This window comes from Rhinoderma darwinii, chromosome 10 (genome assembly GCF_050947455.1).
Source record: "Rhinoderma darwinii isolate aRhiDar2 chromosome 10, aRhiDar2.hap1, whole genome shotgun sequence".
Taxonomy (NCBI): domain Eukaryota; kingdom Metazoa; phylum Chordata; class Amphibia; order Anura; family Rhinodermatidae; genus Rhinoderma; species Rhinoderma darwinii.
The window spans coordinates 8,628,349-8,649,687 of NC_134696.1; the positions used below are offsets into that span (position 1 = coordinate 8,628,349).

At 45.0% G+C, this 21,339-nt stretch overlaps 1 protein-coding gene across 2 annotated transcripts; it reads left to right on the forward strand.

The window, feature by feature from the left end:
• The first annotated feature begins 3,561 nt into the window (after window positions 1-3,561).
• Window positions 3,562-14,794, forward strand: LOC142662416 (atrial natriuretic peptide receptor 1-like). 2 transcript variants are annotated; one of them, XM_075840635.1, is made up of 6 exons: window positions 3,562-4,199; window positions 9,235-9,409; window positions 11,003-11,101; window positions 12,403-12,494; window positions 12,808-12,945; window positions 14,335-14,794. In XM_075840635.1, exons 1-6 carry the CDS (start codon window positions 4,140-4,142, stop codon window positions 14,587-14,589), a joined length of 819 nt encoding a protein of 272 aa, XP_075696750.1. In that variant the 5' UTR covers window positions 3,562-4,139; the 3' UTR covers window positions 14,590-14,794. The 2 variants fall into 2 exon arrangements, with proteins under 2 accessions (XP_075696750.1, XP_075696751.1); XM_075840636.1 differs by lacking the exon at window positions 3,562-4,199 and adding an exon at window positions 4,499-4,629.
• Window positions 14,795-21,339: the final 6,545 nt, after the last annotated feature.

A 21,339-nucleotide genomic window follows, 5' to 3' on the forward strand; every position in this document is an offset into this window, starting at 1 on the left:
CTAGGAGCTGACATTTCTGTCTGTTTTTTTTTTAAGCGTAAATTATAGTAAATGTTTTGCTTTGCCCCTTTTGATCAGCCCCAGCCAATTTTTTTTTAAAGAGGCGGCACCAAAATAAATTCGCAATTTTTGTTTTTGCACTAGCTTCTATTTTTCTACTTCAGAAAAGTGCCGTAGCGTGTTTTATAAATTCCCCTTTACGTCCCTTCATGGGGATTTGGGGATTTTTTATCAGAAAAACACTGTTCTGACTGCAATAACAATGTATTAAGGAATAAATTGGCACAGAATGTTGAACCTATTTAGATATTCCATTGAAGTCCAAAGTTGATGAAAGTAAAGTCTGAGTGAAGACATGGATGTAACGTATATATTACATATTCCCTCTAACACTTTAGATGTGCGCCTCCTTGCTCCTTTGGAAGCAGTCGAACCGTTAGAAGGATCTTGGCGGCCTGTCTGGTTTCTCTAATCACTCTCCTCGGCTCCGTCTCCATTGACTTACACGACTGTATCGAGGACTGGAGGAACACCAAGGCGGTTCTTCAAGCTTTCTCCTCCTGCCCTGTTATTACCGCCATAAGGTTCATCCAATTTCTCCAAGATCAGAGAACGTTCTGCTGTTGGGATGACCTCAACTCTACGGACATACAGTCCATATTATCACAAAAAATGCATTTATTGTGTACGCAAGAACTACATCAAGAAGAGAATTTGAGATGCTTGGAAGAAGCCGACGTCCATCCCACCTGCCACATATTCGTAGACCAGATTATATTCGAGCTTGGAAACGTGAAAGGCTCCGACATTAGGGACTCCTTATCTCTGGTCACCGGTGAGTTGTTAGAAGATCTTAGTAAGTCCATTCATCTTAATATAGTGAAGAAGAACCCAGACTGGGCAGACATGGTGTCACTTCATCTTCTGATGAGAGTCACTGAGGACCTTCATGACATTAACCATCATAGTCCATTGTCTTCTGCTGATCTTCAGTCCCTACTGTATCAAATCACCACCCAAATGAACTATGGCTTGTTCTTATCCCATACCATGGAGATGTGTTGGCTGGACAATGACGATATGTCCGTCTACTTGAGTCAATTCCAGGATGTGTCCTTTGTGAGACTATTATGTACAAATTCTTCATCGTGTGTTGATCCCGGACTGGCTGCCGGCCTGGTTTCCATACAAAAATGTTTATTTTTGGAAGGTTTCGAGAAACTTCGGAATAAATCAAAAGAAACCTTGTCTACGCTCAGCTTGAAGGTGACTCTCTTGACCGTGTCTTGCCTTATATACCCCATTGTTCTGGTTTCATTTAAGCAGATGACCGAGTGGATACAGAATTACGCCAGGAACCTTAAGGAAAGGACGGAAGATCTGAAAAAGGAAAGAAGCCTGGCGGAAGATCTGCTCCATCAGATGCTCCCCAAATCTGTAGCCAAGCAGCTGAGGAAGAATAAGCACGTGGAAGCTGAAAGTTTTGATCAGGTTGGTCCTTAGCAGTAGTCTCCAGCCTGCGACTCTTCAGCTGTCAAAACTACAACTCCCAGCATGTCCTGACAGCACGAAGAACCCAACCTCCCCTTCCCCAAGTCTTATAGTAGTAGCACAACTTGCCTCTATGGCAGGTATATAACTGGAGCACCTGAAAGGGGTTGTCTCCGATTAGAAAAATGGGTCTGGATTTTTTTTAAATTTTGCCTGCCCATTGATTGTCTGATATTAACTTAAATTTGGCAGAGCTGCAGTACCAGACACTGCCTACAAACAGAAGTGGCGCTGTTTTTGAACAAAAAAATCCAGCCCCCCTTTTCTTTTTTTTTGGTGTCTTTTGTAGGGTAATGGATTTGTGGGGTTTCGGGGGCTAACCCGAAGCAAGTGCTGAAACAAAGGGCAGGAAGTGCTGTATGGGCCCATAGAAAGTCTATATCCCGTACACCGCTAACCCTGTCTCTCCGAGATCGGAAAAGGTTGATCAAAGGGGTATAGTGCTTAGCTGAGGGCTTCTGCCTCTTCCTATCAGCAATTGGGGGTGGTCTCAGTCTCCGGACCCCACTGATCTGACAAGTCAATTGTTTTGTAGATTTTTTGCAATGACACTGACCCTTCAACGTTTTCCTTTAGACCCTGTAATTGGTAATATTACGGGGGACATCTGAGTTTTGGCTCATGACGGATCAGTAGGATGTTGGATTTTCTCACTTGCGAGTTACAGAACTGAACGTTATTGTGTTTTGAGGGGGAATATGATCAATGTTACATATAATAAATCCTGTGCCGTGTCCGTGACATTGTGTCGTATCCTGGTACAAAGCTATGGACTGTAGCTGAACAAACACACTGCTGCTACAACGCCCTAATTATCCCGGGTCAACCGGCGCCAATTTATCCATTGTGATTACAGAGTGTAAATGTTGATTGGAATTATGGAAAATGTCAGGGATTTACTTTGCTGGTATGGGAATAATTGTTCTATTCTTGCTAAAGGAGATTTCCTTAGGATAGGTCATCAATATTTGACTGGCACCCGTTGACTGAATACTCTGTGGCAATGCCTACATTCACTTGTATTGGACTAAGCTGCAGTACCAGGCACAGCGCCATATGTACAGTTGTGGCTGTGCCTGGTACTGCTGCTCAGTCCCAATAAAGTAAACCATGAACATTTAGACCGATCGAGGGGGGGGGGGGGGCAATGGTAAGAGTCGGACCACCGTTGATAAAATATTAATGGGCTATTCTAAGGCTAGACCGTCAATATTAAAGTCCTTGAAAACGCCTTTAAATATCTGTGGATACAGAGCGACTTCCTCCTCACTCCGAGGATTGTCCGCTGTGATCCCGGTCTATTAGGGTGAGGCCACACAGAGCGGCCCTGACAAAATCGCGACGCGGCCAACAACTGCGCCTGCACCATGTTTTGGGTGGCTGTAAAATACCCGGTTAATGGGCGCGCGTTATCGCGGGTGAAACGTTCCTTTACCTGCACAATCGTGCGTCCATTAATTATTTAATACACCCTTTATGGCCGCACGATTTCGCAGGTAAAGGGACGTTTTAGGGTATGTTCACACGCTGTTTTCAGGCGTATTTCTGGGCGTAAACGTCTCGAAATACGCATGAAAAAACTATCTTCCCACTGAATTCAATCGCAAAAACGTTGTTTCGTTCAGACGGGGCGTTTTTTTACGCCGTTTGTAAAAAAAAAACAAAAAAACCCCGTATAAAGAAGCATGTCACTGTCAATAGAAAATCCGCTCTAAAAACACCCCATAAAAAAAAAATTCAGCTTAAAAAAACTCCTCAATCATTTTCATGCACTTTTGACTTTGCGTGTAAACATACCCTAACCCGAAATAACGTGCGGCCATTAACAGGGTGATTAACAGCCGCGCCGAACATGGTGCTGGCGCGGTTGTTGGCCGCATCGCCACCATGTCAGGGCCGCTCCGTGTGCCCTTACCCTTATCGACCATATAATACAACACTTTCCTTTTTTTCCTCTATTTCCGGGAACACGTCATATTTTAGAATCCCCGTCCGCTCCTCCATCACATCAGATAATGACTGCGCTGTGCCCCGGACGTTGTGTCTGGAGAGCGCGGTGTTATTACAGCGGATCCTAGCTGGCCGCCATTGTCTGTATAATTGCCAGTAATCAGCGCAGCGACCGACGTGATGAAGCTCCCAGCGCAGCGGAGACATCGCCGCTCCTTGATCTTCATAGAGAGAACCATCATTGTCATATAATGCTGGGAATTGTAGTTTTACACCAGCTGGAGTGCCGAAGGTCGCTGACCCCTGCCCTACAGGAATGACCACCCAGCTTTTCCGGATTTCTGTATGGCAAACATTCCTTGCCGGGAAGCAGTAGATGTGACAATCTGGTCACTGGGTGACTGCTTCGCGGGATTCCTGTTTGTTGGTACCCAGCTTTCCCAGCAGCAGATATAGTCCCTTTACTCCGGAATATCATTGTGCACGTGCTCATTATTCCAGAGTATTATGGGCTGTCTTAGCGCTATATAATACTAATAATCATTTTTTTTTGTATCCTCCAGGTTACCATCTTCTTTTCAGATATTGTGGGGTTCACTTCAATTTCGGCTTCCTGCACCCCTCTACAGGTCGTGGAAATGCTGAATAATTTGTACGTCTGTTTTGACAGCAGGATAGAGTCGTACAACGTGTATAAGGTGGGTAAGAGCCGCTATTAAAGGGGACATGTCACCACTAATAACATACAGGAGCAGATAGATCCTGTAGGCAATAATGGGGGTCTAATTGAGCCCCAAAATGTGTCCATCTGTCAATGTGAAGAGTCCCCTCGATCGGTCACATGCAGCATTTTTGGCCAATCATAAAATAGATAAGTTTGCAGATTTGTCATGTGATTGGCTGTGGGACTTTTGCAGGCATCATTTGCATAGACAGCAGGAAAGATTTTGAGGCTCCCCCCCCCCCCCCCTCCACATTGTCTAGAAGACCTGAATTAAATACCACCCTATACCAGTTATTTAAAGTGACACTCCGGGAAAAAAACTAAAAATCGAGCATTTGGCCAGTGTGGAGGGGTGCACGAACCCCCAAATTTTCATCACCTGTTTCGGGCCGTTCCAGAGATCTGTGAGTTTGTTCTTAAAGCCACACGGTCAGGATTTATTGCTTGTATTCCTGGTTTCTAGATCAGGTCATGACATCCCCTGCCCAGGAGCTGAGCGCCTGCAAGAACCCACTGATCTCTGTAGGGTTTTTCCTTTGGATGATAGGTGCAGATGTAAGGTGTGGCCCTCAGTAAGGTGCTGGTGTAAGGGCCCGGTGCAGGCTGGTCGCAGTAAAGATGGCGTGACGCAGGAGATTTCTTGCAAAACTCAACTTTACTTAGATCGGAGATATCGGCAGCATAAAAATACAGCAGTTCGTCTCAATATGAGAGGCTCACAAAATAGATACGGTGAAGAGGATGACGGCAGGTTGCTTGTCTGTTGCCGCAGGTCCAAGGGCGCTCCTCCCTGGTACAAGGGTTGGTCTGGCAATAGATGGCCCCGTGTGCCGAAAATGGCTGCCTGTAGTAAAGCTCCTGCACGTACCCACAGCTGCACTTAATTGTGGAGAGTCACCTGCCCCGTCACCCGCAACTTGCCCCAGGACCTCTGTCATAAGCCCAACAATATGCCCCTGTCACCCTGCAGCGGCTCTCCACAGCCCCCCAACACTCTGCAGCAGCTCTCCACAGCCCCCCAACACTGCAGCACCTCTCCACAGCCCCCCAACACTGCAGCACCTCTCCACAGCCCCCCAACACCCTGCAGCAGCTCTCCACAGCCCCCCAACACCCTGCAGCAGCTCTCCACAGCCCCCCAACACTCTGCAGCAGCTCTCCACGGCCCCCCAACACCCTGCAGCAGCTCTCCTCAGCCCCCCAACATTCTGCAGCAGCTCTCCACAGCCCCCCCAACATTCTGCAGCGGCTCTCCACAGCTCCCCAACACCCTGCAGCAGCTCTCCACAGCTCCCCAACACCCTGCAGTAGCTCTCCCCAGCCCCCCCAACATTCTGCAGCGGCTCTCCACAGCCCCCCAACACTCTGCAGCAGCTCTCCACAGCTCCCCAACACCCTGCAGTAGCTCTCCACAGCCCCCCAACATTCTGCAGTGGCTCTCCACAGCCCCCCAACACTCTGCAGCAGCTCTCCACAGCTCCCCAACACCCTGCTGCAGCTCTCCACAGCTCCCCAACACTCTGCAGCAGCTCTCCACAGCCCCCCAACACTCTGCAGCGGCTCTCCACAGCTCCCCAACACTCTGCAGCGGCTCTCCACAGCTCCCCAACACTCTGCAGCGGCTCTCCACAGCCCCCCAACATTCTGCAGTGGCTCTCCACAGCCCCCGAACACTCTGCAGTGACTCTCCACAGCCCCCCAACATTCTGCAGCGGCTCTCCACAGCTCCCCAACACTCTGCAGCGGCTCTCCACAGCTCCCCAACACTCTGCAGCGGCTCTCCACAGCCCCCCAACACTCTGCAGCGGCTTTCCACAGCCCCCCAACACTCTGCAGCACCTCTCCACAGCCCCCCAACATTCTGCAGCGGCTCTCCACAGCCCCCCAACACTCTGCAGTGGCTCTCCACAGCCCCCAACACTCTGCAGCGGCTCTCCACAGCTCCCCAACACTCTGCAGCGGCTCTCCACAGCTCCCCAACACTCTGCAGCGGCTCTCCACAGCTCCCCAACACTCTGCAGCGGCTCTCCACAGCTCCCCAACACTCTGCAGCGGCTCTCCACAGTCCCCCAACATTCTGCAGTGGCTCTCCACAGGCCCCCAACACTCTGCAGCGGCTCTCCACAGCTCCCCAACACTCTGCAGCGGCTCTCCACAGCTCCCCAACACTCTGCAGCGGCTCTCCACAGCTCCCCAACACTCTGCAGCGGCTCTCCACAGCTCCCCAACACTCTGCAGCGGCTCTCCACAGCTCCCCAACACTCTGCAGCGGCTCTCCACAGCTCCCCAACACTCTGCAGCGGCTCTCCACAGCCCCCCAACATTCTGCAGCGGCTCTCCACAGCTCCCCAACATTCTGCAGCGGCTCTCCACAGCTCCCCAACACTCTGCAGCGGCTCTCCACAGCTCCCCAACACTCTGCAGCGGCTCTCCACAGCTCCCCAACACTCTGCAGCGGCTCTCTACAGCCCCCCAACATTCTGCAGCGGCTCTCCACAGCCTCCCAACACTCTGCAGCGGCTCTCAACAGTCCCCCAACACTCTGCAGCGGCTCTCAACAGTACTCTCTCTCCCGTAATGCAGCTCAGGTTTCTCCCAGTTTTGCACCCGATACAGAACACCACCGTTTTCTACATTAGGCACAGCCCCAATGTAACAATGCGCAGTAATCGCTGCCCCTCACCAACCATGATGCGACCTGTACAAAGAAATAGCCACAACGTTACAGTGCAAACATGGGACACAACATCCCGTATATACAAGCTGGATGGACCGCTCCTCCTGAACGCCACCTAGAGGGAATAAAAGCACAATGCAACCAAACCGCACAGGTTACCGCTTAGTGCATATAAATATCATACTATACGATATAAATATAAATCTAACCGCCATTAATGGCCAAAAATATAAATAAGCCCCCTTTAAAGTTTGGAGTTCTCTCCCCACATAATACACAGAGGTAACTGTAGCACCCGGTGCCTGAGGGGGCCCGAAGGCCACACAAGAATACGTTCGTATTATAAATGGTACATACACCGTGTTCCAAATTGTTATGCACATTGGATTTAAGGGTCATAAACATTTAATTATTAGTTTTTCAATGAAACTCATGGATGGTATTGTGTCTTAGGGCTCTTTGGATCATTGTAATCAATCTCAGACACCTGTGATAATTAGTTTGCCAGGTGTGCCCAATCAAAGGAAAACTACGTAAGAAGGACGTTCCACATTATTAAGCAGGCCACAGGTTTCAAGCAATATGGGAAAGAAAAAGGATCTCTCTGCTGCCGAAAAGCGTGAAATAGTGCAATACCTTGGACAAGGTATGAAAACATTGGATATTTCAAGAAAACTTAAGCGTGATCATCGTACTGTGAAAAGATTTGTGGCTGATTCAGAGCACAGATGGGTTCGTTCAGATAAAGGCATAATGAGGAAGGTTTCTGCCAGACAAATTAATAGGATTAGGAGAGCAGCTGCTAAAATGCCATTGCAAAGCAGCAAACAGGTATTTTAAGCTGCTGGTGCCTCTTGAGTCCTCTGAACCTCAAGGTGTAGGATCCTCCAGAGGTTTGCAAGTGTGCATAAAGCTGTTATTCGGCCACCCCTAAACAATGCTCACAAGCAGAAACGGTTGCAGTGGGCTCAGAAATACATGAAGACTAATTTTCAAACCGTGTTGTTTACTTATGAGTGCCGTGCAACCCTGGATGGTCCAGATGGATGGAGTAGTGGATGGTTGGTGAATGGCCACCATGTCCCAACAAGGCTGCGACGTCAGCAAGGAGGCGGCGGAGTCATGTTTTGGTCAGGAATCATGGGGAGAGAGCTGGTAGGCCCCTTTAGGGTCCCTGACGGTGTGAAAATGACCTCTGCAAAGTACGTAGAGTTTATCAATGACCACTTTCTTCCGTGGTACAAAAAGAAGAACCGTGCCTTCCGTATCAAAATTATCTTCATGCATGACAATGCACCATCTCATGCTGCAAAGAATACCTCTGTGTCATTGGCTGCTATGGGCATAAAAGGAGAGAAACTCATGGTGTGGCCCCCATGTTCCCCTGACCTCAACCCTATTGAGAACCTTTGGAGCATCCTCAAGCAAAATATCTATGAGGGTGGGAGGCAGTTCACATCAAAACAGAAGCTCTGGGAGGCGATTCTGACATCCTGCAAAGATATTCAAGCAGAAACTGTCCAAATACTCACAAATTCAATGGATGCAAGAATTGTGCAGGTGATATCAGAGAAGGGGTCCTATGTTAACATGTAACTTGGGCTGCTATGTTTTTTTTTTGATTGAAAGAGCTTTTGATTTATGTAAATATGACCTCCTGATGCTGCAAATTCAACAAATGACCATTTTAGTCTCTTTACAACCTGTAAAATGTTTTGATCTCTGTTGTGCATAATAATATGAAACATTGTATTTTGAGTTTTTTTACTTCTAAAAAAATTCTGTTATCATTAGGAGATTTGTTCAATAAAATTTGCATTATACTACAAGGGTTGATGCTTGAAGATTATACTGACCGTCATTTGCATCAACTATTTAGGAAAATCAGCGAAAAATAACATTTGCATAATAATTTGGAACGCGGTGTAGTCGGTGGGGGCTGTGTTACAGATTCTGTATTTGGGTCCAGAGGCTGCACCCCTGGTCAGAAGTATGAGGGGGTGGGGGGGGGGTCCACATGTAAACATCTCCCGGTCACATCGACAAGTGTAAAGTTACTAACGCCTCAAATCCCTCTATGTCACTTCTGATTGGCTGAGAAGACGACACTTGTCATTTCCATATAAGGCATAGTAGATTGCATGACCCCCTCCCCTCCCCACTTCCAGAGATCACAAATTCCCCTCTATATTAAATGTCCTAATTTAAAGGGACCTGCCCTAGTGATGGACTTTGTGTTTCTCTATAGATACGTTTGTATTATAACACGTCCGCTTTAGATTTACGTGGAATATAATCACGTCTGCGTTGATAACTTTGTCTCTTGCTGTAGGTGGAAACAATCGGTGACGCTTATATGGTGGTCAGTGGGTTACCGGAGAGGAGCAATGAAAAACACGCAGACGAAATTGCTAAAATGTCCCTGGACTTGGTGGCTGCCGTTCGGCAAGTGATCATTCCGCACATGCCAAGCGAGAGGCTGCGGCTGAGGGTTGGCGTACACACCGGTATGTCTGATGACAAAAACAAATGGACGAGCGGCTTTACAATGTGAACGCCTGATTTATGGCCCTGCAACGTGTTCACAGGACGCTGTCCAACTCACCAATACAGGGACCTGCCAGTATACAGTCCCATCAGAGCGTCGGGAATATCAGCTCTGTGAGGGGTCTAGTGACAGAAAGACCCTGAATAGCTGATCACTATACATTATGTAGAGTTATAAAAAGCCCCCGCTTCCTCTCTACTACTGCTGTGTTTGTGTGTCAGTCTTCACTGTGGTTTCGACATTCTATTCGTGAATCCGGAGACTCCGGATGAACAATGCTCAAACAATATCCACAATTCAATATACAAGCGGTCTATATCCAGCAGGACTAGCTTCAATTTCTCTGCCCGAGATGCCACATTTAACAACATTTCATAAAATGTTAAATACTTGACTTTAATAATAGTATAGTCATTTTCACTTCACCTCATCTCTTCTCCTGTCGCATCCAGAGCTGCATTCACATTTCTGCTGGTATCAAGTTACCAGAAACATTGCATTGTGGGAGCTCAGCAGTTGGGTCACATGTCTGACAGAGGGGTGGAGCTAAATTGCTGTCTGTTTGCAAAGGACAACCATCAGGATTTTAAATGCAGCTTTGGATGTGAATAGTGTATAAGACATATGTTATATTCAGTACAGGCCATATAAAGCATTTGGAATGTTGTTCGATATTATATGTAGATTTAAACTGTCCATTAGTGACCGTTCACTTTATAGGAAGAAAATATTTTTTTCTTCGCTTTCTAAGCAATTTGCGTTTTTTATTTCTAGGGATGAATATAATTTTTTTTTCTGGAGCTGTCCCTTTAAGTGACTTCTTGGTCGGACTATTGTTTTTGAGCTGTGGATGGTTTAGCCATTATATTCTTGGCTGTCGCAGTCACATTCGATATATTTGTGGATTTGGGATGTTTCCAGCGCCCCAGAGCCGGTTATATTCAGCCGAGGGTCACAGAATGAGTTTGTTGTTACGTCAGACGTTATTTATTGTATTTTATAACATATTAATCTCCTGGATATAATGAAGCTAATTATCAGTATGACTTGAAGAAATTTTTCAGTTTTACATAATATTATGAACCGTTCTGGAACGTTCTCTTACGGTTTTCAAGATTTCTGCTGGCTGTCGTTGAATGTAAACCTATTTTTTATTTTACATTCAAAGAGTCATAGCCCGACTGTATCATCTCCAGCTGCCACGGCTGCAGCTCTCGTTACAGTGTATCAAAGCTGTCTCTTGTATCAAGCTGTGACAGCAGGAGGAGTTTTCAACCTATAGATGTAAATAGGAATGTTTCCAGTCACTTACAGCAAGCAGCTACTTAAAGAACAGCACTTTATCTATTGGAATAAGAAAGAGTTTGGCAGGTGTCATACAATAGCAAAAAAAAAAATTGAGACAAGGGGCGTGGCATAGATGTGGAATGGGCGTGGCATAGATGTGGAATGGGCGTGGCCTATTTGCCTCCGTTGCTATACACCCCAGCAGACCATACACAGTCCTATATAATATCTCACTATCCAGTAACGGTGAATCTATGTGTTGTAGGTCCGTGTGTTGCCGGAGTTGTCGGATACAAGATGCCTCGTTACTGCCTGTTTGGCGACACGGTGAACACCGCCTCTCGGATGGAATCTACAAGCTTACGTATGTATGATGTCTGATCCTGCCATCTGTGCTATATCACCGGCCTTTGGGGTGTGCGGTCACACAGGCTGCTTCATCTGTCACTACTGAAGGGGGCGCCATTGACCCTTATTACCTGGGCACCAAGAGCTTCCCTAGCTTATTGATTGAGCGATGTTACTTGGGCACCTTACAATAATGTAATTGGGGCACTATGTGGTAGTATTTGGGCACTATGAGGTAGTGTTATTTGGGCACTATGTGGTTGTATTATTTGGGCACTATGTGGTAGTATTTGGGCACTATGAGGTAGTGTTATTTGGGCACTATGTGGTTGTATTATTTGGGCACTATATGGTTGTATTATTTGGGCTCTTCATGGTAGTATTTGGGCACTACAAGGTAGTATTATTTGGGCACTATGTGGTTGTATTATTTGGGCACTATGTGGTTGTATTATTTGGGCACTATATGGCTGTATTATTTGGGCACTATGTGGTTGTATTTGGGCACTGTGGTTGTATTATTTGGGCACTATGTGGTTGTATTTGGGCACTGTGGTTGTATTATTTGGGCACTATGATTGGATTATTTGGGCACTATATAGTAGTAGTATTTGGGCACTATGTGGTAGTATTTGGGCACTATATGGTAGTATTATTTGGGCACTATATTGAAGTATTTGGACACTATGTGGTCGTATTGTCTTATTATTTGTGCACTATATGGTAGTTTTATTTGGGCTCTTCATGGTAGTATTATTTGGGCACTACAAGGTAGTATTATTTGGGCACTACAAGGTAGTATTATTTGGGCACTATATAGTACACTATGCAGGAGGGGCAGTGCATCAATAGAATATACTGCACAGGCCCCCGACCCATCCAGGGATGGCCGTGTGTCCTGGGCACACCTTCAAGGAAGACTACATATTACTGTAAACCCACATAAAATGTTGAGCAGCGCTGATTATACTTTTCGTTACTATTCTTTTTCTGAATTTGAATTGTAGGATTTTCTCCTCCTTTACCGTCCAATGCTGGTTTCCTGTTACTCCAAAACAGTGCATTGTGGGTGCTCAGTTCACAATGACATATTGAGCGCTCATCTGTCAGGATACGTGATTGACGGATCCAATGTAAGGACCAGCAGCATTTTTACTTGTGCTTTGGATGTGAATGGAGAATAAAACCTGATATAACTCAAAATAAACACAAAGATAAACAGTCAACTACACCAGAAGCCAAAATACTGCACATATTTATTATTGTGGATGATATTACCCAGGTCATGAGAACGATGTCCATGTGTTTATCTTGTAGCTCAGAAGATTCACATCAGCTCTGCCACCTACCAGGTCTTGCTCATTGACAACGCTTACGAGATTGAGCCACGCGGCGATATTGAAGTTAAGGTAATGAGATATCGTGGTCTAACAGATACAGGTGACAACCACTAATGTCATGTGCCCATAGGGGTTGTCATCTTCCCACTAATCTATCTACACCGCTTTGCAGAGTTATATTTCCTTCTGCTCTCCTTTTGCCCTGCCTGTGTCAGTCTCCACTGTAGTGCTGGCATTCTATTCATGAATTTGGAGGCTGAGGATGAACAGATATATATATAAAGTTCCGTCAAGCTAAGAAGTGGCAAAGTTGTAGGAGAGAAAAGAAAAAGTGAATGTAAATATTTATTTCATTAAAATAAAATGTGATTTTTCATTTTAGGGCAAAGGGAAAATGAAAACGTATTGGCTTATTGGAAACAAGAATTACAGTGTTCAGAATGACAGTCTCGTCTGCCACTGGAACCCCGAAATCTCCAGGAGAAAAAAGATGGAGAGCAGCCTGGGGTCCGGCCACCAGGTGAGATGTCCGTGACCACATTTTATGATTTTAACACCTTGGAGACACGGCCAATTTTAGTTTTTTTTAATTTTCGTTTTTTTTCCTCCCCGCCTTCCAAAAGCCATACTTTTTTTATTTTTTATTTTTTTTTTGTCGACATAGCCGTATGAGGGCTTGTTTTTTGTGGGACAAGTTGTAGTTTTTCATGACACCATTTATTGTGCCGCATAATATACTGGGAATCTGGGAAAAAATTATTTGTGGGGTGACATGGGAAAAAAACAGCGATTACGCCTTTTTTTTGGGGAGTTTTGTTTTTACGGCGTCCATCAGGGGGTAAAAACTACATGTGCACCTTATTCTACAGGTTGATACGATTACGGCGATAACAAATTTATGTGTTTTGTTTTATGTTTTACCACTTTTAAAAAAAGCAAAACGATTTGCTAAAAAAAAATAAATGTTTTGTGTCGCCGTATTCTCAGAGCCATAGCTTTTTCATTTTTCCGTCGATTTAGCGATGTGAGGGCTTAATTTTTGCGGGGCGAGTTGTAGTTTTCACCAACATCATTTTGGTGTTTGATCACTTATTTCATTATTATTATTTTTTTACCAAAAAACAGCAATTTATGTGTTTTTTTTTTTTTGAACTTTTAATACTTTTTTTTTAATTATTAGTCCCCCTAGGAGACTTGAACCAGTGATCGTTGGATCGCTTGCATGACATACTGCAATACTAATGTAGTGCAGTATATCGTAGTACGGACAGTCTCCTTTGAAGCCCTGGCAGAGGCAGAGCTTCAAAGGAGTACAAAGTTGGCGGACCTGGGGGCCTTTATTAGGCCCCCAGGCTGCCATAACAACCATTGTAAACGGCCGATCGCGCAGTGTGGGGGAGGGGGTGGGGGTGCAATGGCATGTTTGAGGGAGCCCTCCCTGATTCTAACACGATTGACCGTGGCATTTAAGGTTGTTAAATGGGCGAAGTCAAAGTGAACTTTGATTCCGCCCGTTGGAGTGAGGTGTCGGCTGTGTAACACAGCTGTCACCCGCCGAGTATGGAGCGTGCTCAGCCCCGTGAGCGTGCTTCATGCTTCCCCTTGGCGACCGCAACGTAATAGTACATGGCGAGTCGCCAACGCGTTTTAATAGACAAATGGTAAGATGTTTTTTTTCAGTTTTATCTGAATACATTTTAATGTTTGTGTAATCAAAAGTTCTGCGACTTTCTAATGTACTTTATGGTTCAATTCTTCACCATTTTCAAGATCCCTGCTTGCTGTCAGTGAGTACCACTCAACAGTGGACATTACTGTATGACTTATTTAAAAAAATGTAGGGGTTTTATGGTCTTTTAATTACAATGAAGCAAACCCGGACCTTTTTTTTTCTTTCTTTGTCCTGTAGTCATTATCCAGTAATATCCCATCAGATACAAGTCGGGTGAACACTCCTCGAATTCCGGAAGAGTCCTCTATACAAGATGGTGGCACCGGACCCCAAACTGCTTCACCAAAAACTAAGGAGACCGGTAATGATCAACTGAACAAAGTCCCAACTCTGGAACTAGCGGTTCCTGTTGGGATAGATCTCGATCGCTCCAGATGCATCTCCATAGATAAGGTCGTTGTTCTTCCCGGATTTGTGGAGGAATCCCCATAATATTCCTGGATTCCCGTGAAGAATAACGGAGTAGCGCAATACAGGTTTAGTTGGCCTTTGCCTAGGAGGCACCAGAGGTTGAGAGCTCACCCTGCAACCATAAAAGTACTATGTTTAAAAAAGGCGGGGCCACACTCTGGGGGAGTGGCTTAATGCTGCAATGGTTTTATGCCCACACGCTCCAGCGGTGTAAATCTGGTCCTGGCAGGATGTGGCAATATTTAGTATCGTGGCCTTTCAGTTGTTGCAAAACGACAACTCCCAGCATATCGCTGGCTGTCGGGGCATGCTGGGAGTTGTAGCTTTGCAACAACCTTAGAGCCACCGGTTGGATAATACTAGTTTAATACTTTAGGCTGGACTAATTACCAGGATCGGTGGACCCCGGTGAGTTTAGTGTTTTCTATTAACTCGGTTCCTAAGATATCCAGAATATCCCAGATAATAATCAGAGTCTGTGTTTTGCTGTATTTTCTAAAAGTTATGTAGATAGTAGGGATGCCAGTCCCCAGGTTTAGGGTAAAGGTTAGAGGACAAACCTGAAATACTGTTAAGCCTAGTGCAGGACCTGAGGGGGCGGAGCATGACACAGGAAGTCAAAGATCACCAAAGAGCGGATCGCTGTGTCATGCTCCGCCCCCTCAGGTTCTGCACTTGATATAACCATGATCAGGTTTTTTCTAGAGTGTTCCTATAAATCTGGGCCCACCATCTAACAAACCTCAAATCTGCACATAAAATCTCTACACAATATAGACATCAAGTATTTCTTTGTATAGTGACATCATAGTTCTGTATAGCGGCATTATACCACTGGAGTCTCCTACATAAACCTACAGCAAAAGTTACCAAAAACAGTGTATAAGGTCCAAACACAAGAAGTATAACCCCTAACATAATCCTCATAACAACCCCAATCCACTGCAATAAAAAAAAAAAAAGAAAAATTATAATCGCTCCGCCCACTGCAAGGCAATAACTCCTCCTCCTCCTCAGTGCAGGTTCCTCCAAACACCCTCAGGGGCCTCCGCATTGGTTCTCTCTGCCCAGTTTTCTGGACTTTGGAAATTCCACATTTATATTGCTGTTTTGTGCTGGAAGGGAGTGTCGGATTATCAGACTTTTTGGATTAGTAAATTCCGTATTAAAAGAATTTCGCATTATATATATATATATATATATATATATATATATATATATATACCACTGTTCAGTAGAGCAGACACCTCCCGGCACAGAGCGCAGCTGGCCACTAATCCGTTTCTGATGCAGGAAAGGCCCCGTCATTAACATGCGATGTGCCGTCCCGGCCGCTTCATACGAGGATTGTTTCCAGTAGAATTTGAATTTAACAAATTAGAGAAAATTGTTTTGTTACCATGAGTACGGTAATTATCCGAATGAGACAAAGGACTGCGCCGGCTCTGCTATACAACATCACTAAACGCTCCATAATCCATTGTTATTACCAAGTCAATAGAAGAAAGCGTCTGTAATTACAGGACATGGGGGTCCCGGCGGCCCCTCGTCTCAGTATCGTGCACGGATTATGTAATATGTAAATTACACGCTAAATATTCCATGGCGACAGACAGATTCTATTCTCCAGCTTTATGTAATTGGTTTGAATTCATCGCCAATTTGCATATCTCGGTTTGCTGTCAGTGAATGGAAACAATGAAAAAAAAATGTAATCCAGAGGCTGAAAACCTGTCCTGATCATTTTCTGCTAACACAGCTGCATGACTTGTTACAATATACCAGATCTCTTGATTGCAACGAGCCCTGTGTAAGCCTCACATGATCGGGACAGGTTTTGTAGAGGGATGCAAATAATTCATTGACCGCAAACAGAGAAGAGAAGAGGAGGCAGAGGAAGTGTAGTAACGGCTGAGTGCATGATAAGACGACACGCAGGGTTTGTTTGTAGTCTGTAACCTTGGAGATACATAGGTTTGCAAAGGAGCTGTAAGCACAAAACGGTAGAGGATTTTTAAACCAGACTATTGCATATTTTTTTGTTTCTTTTTTACTTTTTGATGCATTTGCCATCATATTTATTGCTCCAAGTTGAACAATGTTATTGCAGCAAATATAATCCTCGATTTTTATACAGGAGGAAATCTGTGGAGCTAGGACCGACTGCGGGTACTGGAGGGGGAGGGGAGTAAGAAGCTGGTATAGGGTATAAAGAGATTTGTGTCTATAGTTTATTTGGATAGTAACATTTATATTTGGTATATAAAAGAATAAAACGAGAAAAAAAAACGTATATTATTTGTTGTATCAAGAAAATATTAAGTGCGGGCTCCCAGGTCATGGCCCGTCGTGGATTGATGTTCATTGTAATCGTGCATTAGCAAAGAAGATGTGTGAAAGCACCGGCTCATCTGCAAATATTGCGAAGTGCATTTCTAAGCGATGTAGTCCAGGCTGCAATGTGCACATGACACCACTAGAGTGCAGTGTAAGACATTAAGACACTTGTGTTTTTTTAAAAATTGTTTTTACCACTCAAAAGCCACAATATTAAACACCGTAAATATAAAAGTTTCATACGTGGCCGTATTTCTGAAAAGAGTTGCATGGTGTAAACGAAAGCAGCCGACAGTTGTGCTCATTTCGAATCCCATTTCACAATTTTTCTATCACTACGGTATTACAAAATCTAATAGGAATTTACCTCTTTTAGGCCACTAGATGGCAGTCCAGATGAAGTCTAGTTCATTAGTGTGTGCAGGAAGGAAATAACCAGTAGGTGGCGCTGTAGACCAAGAAAACTTGGGAAAAAAACTTCACCAAGTTTTGAGGGTTCGTGAGACTTGATACTAATATGGGGGTGTCTGGTGAGGTCACGGTGAAATCCCCCTCCAATGTCTACCCTATTTTTCTTTAATCTCATATAGTATTGCCTTATTTACATTGAACTAGTATGTTTAACTAAGACCGTATTCCCATGCCACCCGCCCCTGTGGCTCACACATGCAGATCTCCACACGACCCCCTAATAAATAATCACTATGAGAAGGCCCAGGTTTTGGCTGGCGTGTTCATTTAATAACAAAGAAACTCATTTACTACTTCTTGGATAAGCCAATCTTGGGTTACATCATGTTCTACACTCCAGTCACACCCAGAGCTGCACTCACAATTCAGCACCACTTGGAGCCTGTGAAGACACGAACCCGTGCAGTAATTCACCCTACTATACAGTTCCTGGTATAAACACTACATCTCCCACAATGCAATGCAGCAGGGAATGGTCTATAGCAGAGGTCCCCAACCTATTGTACATCGCAAACCGCTTCAAATACGATGGTGAATATTTAAAGGGATACAGCTTTTACCATAGTGTTAGCTACTAATACCACATTGTAGTAATGCCACAACCTCCTTGATGCTACTAGGGATCGATAATATCTGCAGATGCCCACAGCTTTGAAACCACATACAGGGGGGCACATGAGTTACTTGTGGCCCCCAATCCGCTATTGCGGAACACTGATGTATAGAATTTCAGAGCCAGCAGGTGGCAGCAGTGAGTTCCTAAAACTGCTTGCTTTTTGTAATCTGTCCACCTATTTTGGAACAGAGTGCTTTTCAAAATGGTACAAAGCAAAATCCTCCAAGTGTAACCGTAGATTCTGCCTCCCCATTGATACAGGCAGCAATACGTGTAGATATAAAACTCCTCACTGTGTTGTGTTTTGTCTGCGAGGACGACACCTTTAACCCGCAGCGCTCATTAGTGGATTTACGTGGTGGGCGCCGCGTTCGCCATGTAACAAGTCCTGAATACAACTCAATATTGTAACCTTTCATTTGTACTGATAATTAGTAGCCTCGAGCTCATGAGACCCAAAAGCGTTCCCCATTACTGGCGCGTTCTATCATCTCGCTCCCCGAATACACGTCCAACATGGATCCTCATTAAACCTCTGACTGTAATGTCGTATTTATTCTCTACTAATTGAGCGGCGCCGTCAGATGACTCCGCCGAAAAACCCCGACAGAGATTTCTTCCCTGATTACTAGAACTTGCCCTAAGGCGATGATTAGGTAAGGAAACTGGGGCGACCCATTGGTCTGAGCCGTGGGGGAGCGCTGCCGCAAACAGGAAGCGATAAGATTTGTTTATGCGAGATGAGATGGGCGAAGCGCGTCAGGGTGCCAACTTCACCCCCCTGGCCAAAGCTTCATTAGGGTGCTAACCCTTGTGAAGGTCGTTTTCTTGTGCCATGGTGGATTGAGAGAAGTGAATTGTAGACTCCTTGTAAGAGGTTTCCCGCAGATATAATGGAAGTGACTCCAGGAGCGTCCCTGGTGACAGCGCTAATTAGTGATCGCACGCCGCACATCCGCTGTGCTGGGAAAATGGGCTGCGTGTCTCCCGCTGTTCTAGAAGGGACTTTTCATCCGTTAATAGACCTCGCTAGATCCTCTCCTACAATAAGCAATTCTAAATGGAGCCGGCCTCATTAAGCTGAAGGATGGCGGTCCCCGTATGACAGGAGCGACTTCGCGCGCCCGCACAATGCATTATACAGCGCCATTGTAATTAAGTCTTATCAAACTGAGTCTTTGTCGGTGGAAGGTGAAAAACAAACCTTTGATGAGTCCGGATAATGGATGTGGCGTTATTTATGACGGGTTTGCTGAGAACAGGGTTTTGTTCCTGAGTGGAGGGAAGTTTTAATGTTGAAAGAATAAGTTTTGCAGGTATTTGGCGTGATGTGCAGAGTTTATCCACCAGGGGCGCTGTTGCTTTATGGTTTATAGGGATTAAAACTAAAAATGACCATAATGTATAGAGCAAGGACTTGCATACCATAGGGGTCATCCGTGTAGCTGCTATGGGGCCCATGACCGAGAAGGGCCCAGCTAAAGTCAGACCGATCCCTCTTTCCTCTGTGAACCCACACAAGACTCCCCCCTATTCACACGTTGGCATGACCCCCATCCTATGAAGGCTGCAATGTAGGTGGTGGATGTGAACAAGGCCAAATTGCACAGTCCTGGGATATAGAATGACCTTCTATAAGGCCTGTTGACCTGGGTGTGAAGAACACGCTCCTGTCCTGAAATACTCTGTGCTGGTGGGGCCTCCTTCTCATTCTGCTATATAACAATCAGTCTGCAAGCTGTCACTTCTTTCCATTCCCCTCCTCAGATCACGACAGAGAGTGCAAAAAGTTACTTATACACATAATAAATTTGGCACGCACCCCACACGCCACCTTTTTTGGCACAATTTGTACTGGAATTTTGGTGCATTTTACTTTGTAAATCTCCCGTTTTGTGAATATAAAAAATTATTCCGCGTCATAAAATAGTCATTTGCAGCATAAATAGGATTTTGTGTTACAAAACATTTTGTACCTGCAAAAATACATTTTGGCCAAGTTCACGCGTTTTTTTACGCTGATTTTGGCGTGGAAACCATGTCGGATTCAGCGCTAAAAAAATGTCCGAAATCAGCTCCCATTGATTTTAATGGGAGTTGGAGGCGTTTTTTTTTTTTCCTGGGCAGCTTTTAGCCACTCGTGGGGGAAAAAAGCAGCGTGTCCTTTCTTGCCGTGGTTCTGCTTCTGAACTCCTGTTCAAATTTCTGAAGGAATTTTGAGGCAGATTTTTTCCTGCCTGTAAAACACCCAGTGTGAACAGGGCCTAATAATGTAGCGGCTATTATTAATCGTTTTGACCTGTCACGTGCTGCTGAGGTCTGTGTATATATCTATATCTATCTTTGTGAATACAGCCGGGAACGCTTGTCTCATGCTCCACCAAACACCCTGACTTTTTCGTAGGATCCTGATTTTCTCTCTCTCCGCTCACGACGTTGCCTGATTAGCCATTGTTAGAGCACGGAGACTCCCCCGCCGCCCAATTTAATTGGCTTCACCGATCCAGCCACCAGAAATGTTCTATATATTTGTTAGGCAGCACCTGGAATTCTATTCTTCCATTAAAATGATTTTCTCTGTGTAAAGTAACGTTCATGAAAGTTACAGCAGAATATCTCCGGCATGAAGATAATGAGTTGTGTTCTCGGCTCCATGTTCCTGGTCTGTCCGGCAAAGTGGAGTTGGTTCCCAAAGGAAATATTTACCAGTTCTGATGCGAGAAGGGACCAATTAAAATTGTACTTTGCATAGTTGCCAGCCATTTAACGAGGGCAGAGCAGGGTAGAATTGAGTGGCCAAGCTGTGAGGGGCTCATAGGCCCCTCTTCTGTCCATTTGCGTGGTTTAGATTACTTTTTACTCCATCGACAACTTTTTTCCCGCCAGCCTGTTGTCAATAATCCTTGTTTGTGGTTTCAGGGTAGTCTCAGTTCACACCTGGGCTGAGTCCATATACGAGAAAATGCAGATGATCAGTCCCCTGGATATGAGCTGTGACTATCGGTCATAAGTAATGGGACAAAATGGCTGCCACATTGAGTCTGTTCATAGAAGGGCGCAATGCAAAGCTAAAGCTATAGGTTGCCTCAGCTGTCGTATCTGTTGTTATAGCTAAGTTACTGTATATTGGCTTTAGGAAAGCTGGGTGGCATAATATGGCTGCTAATATACCTCTCACAGGGTTGTCATCCAGATTTCAAAGACCTTCATAGTTATGCAGGTCTTTGAAATCTCATGTCATTCAGGATTCTGAGAAAGCTGGGTAGCAAGAGCCGCTGTAGTTTTAACAACGGCCATAGTTACTGTCACCCAGCTTTCCCAGGATCAGATATAATTATGGAATTACT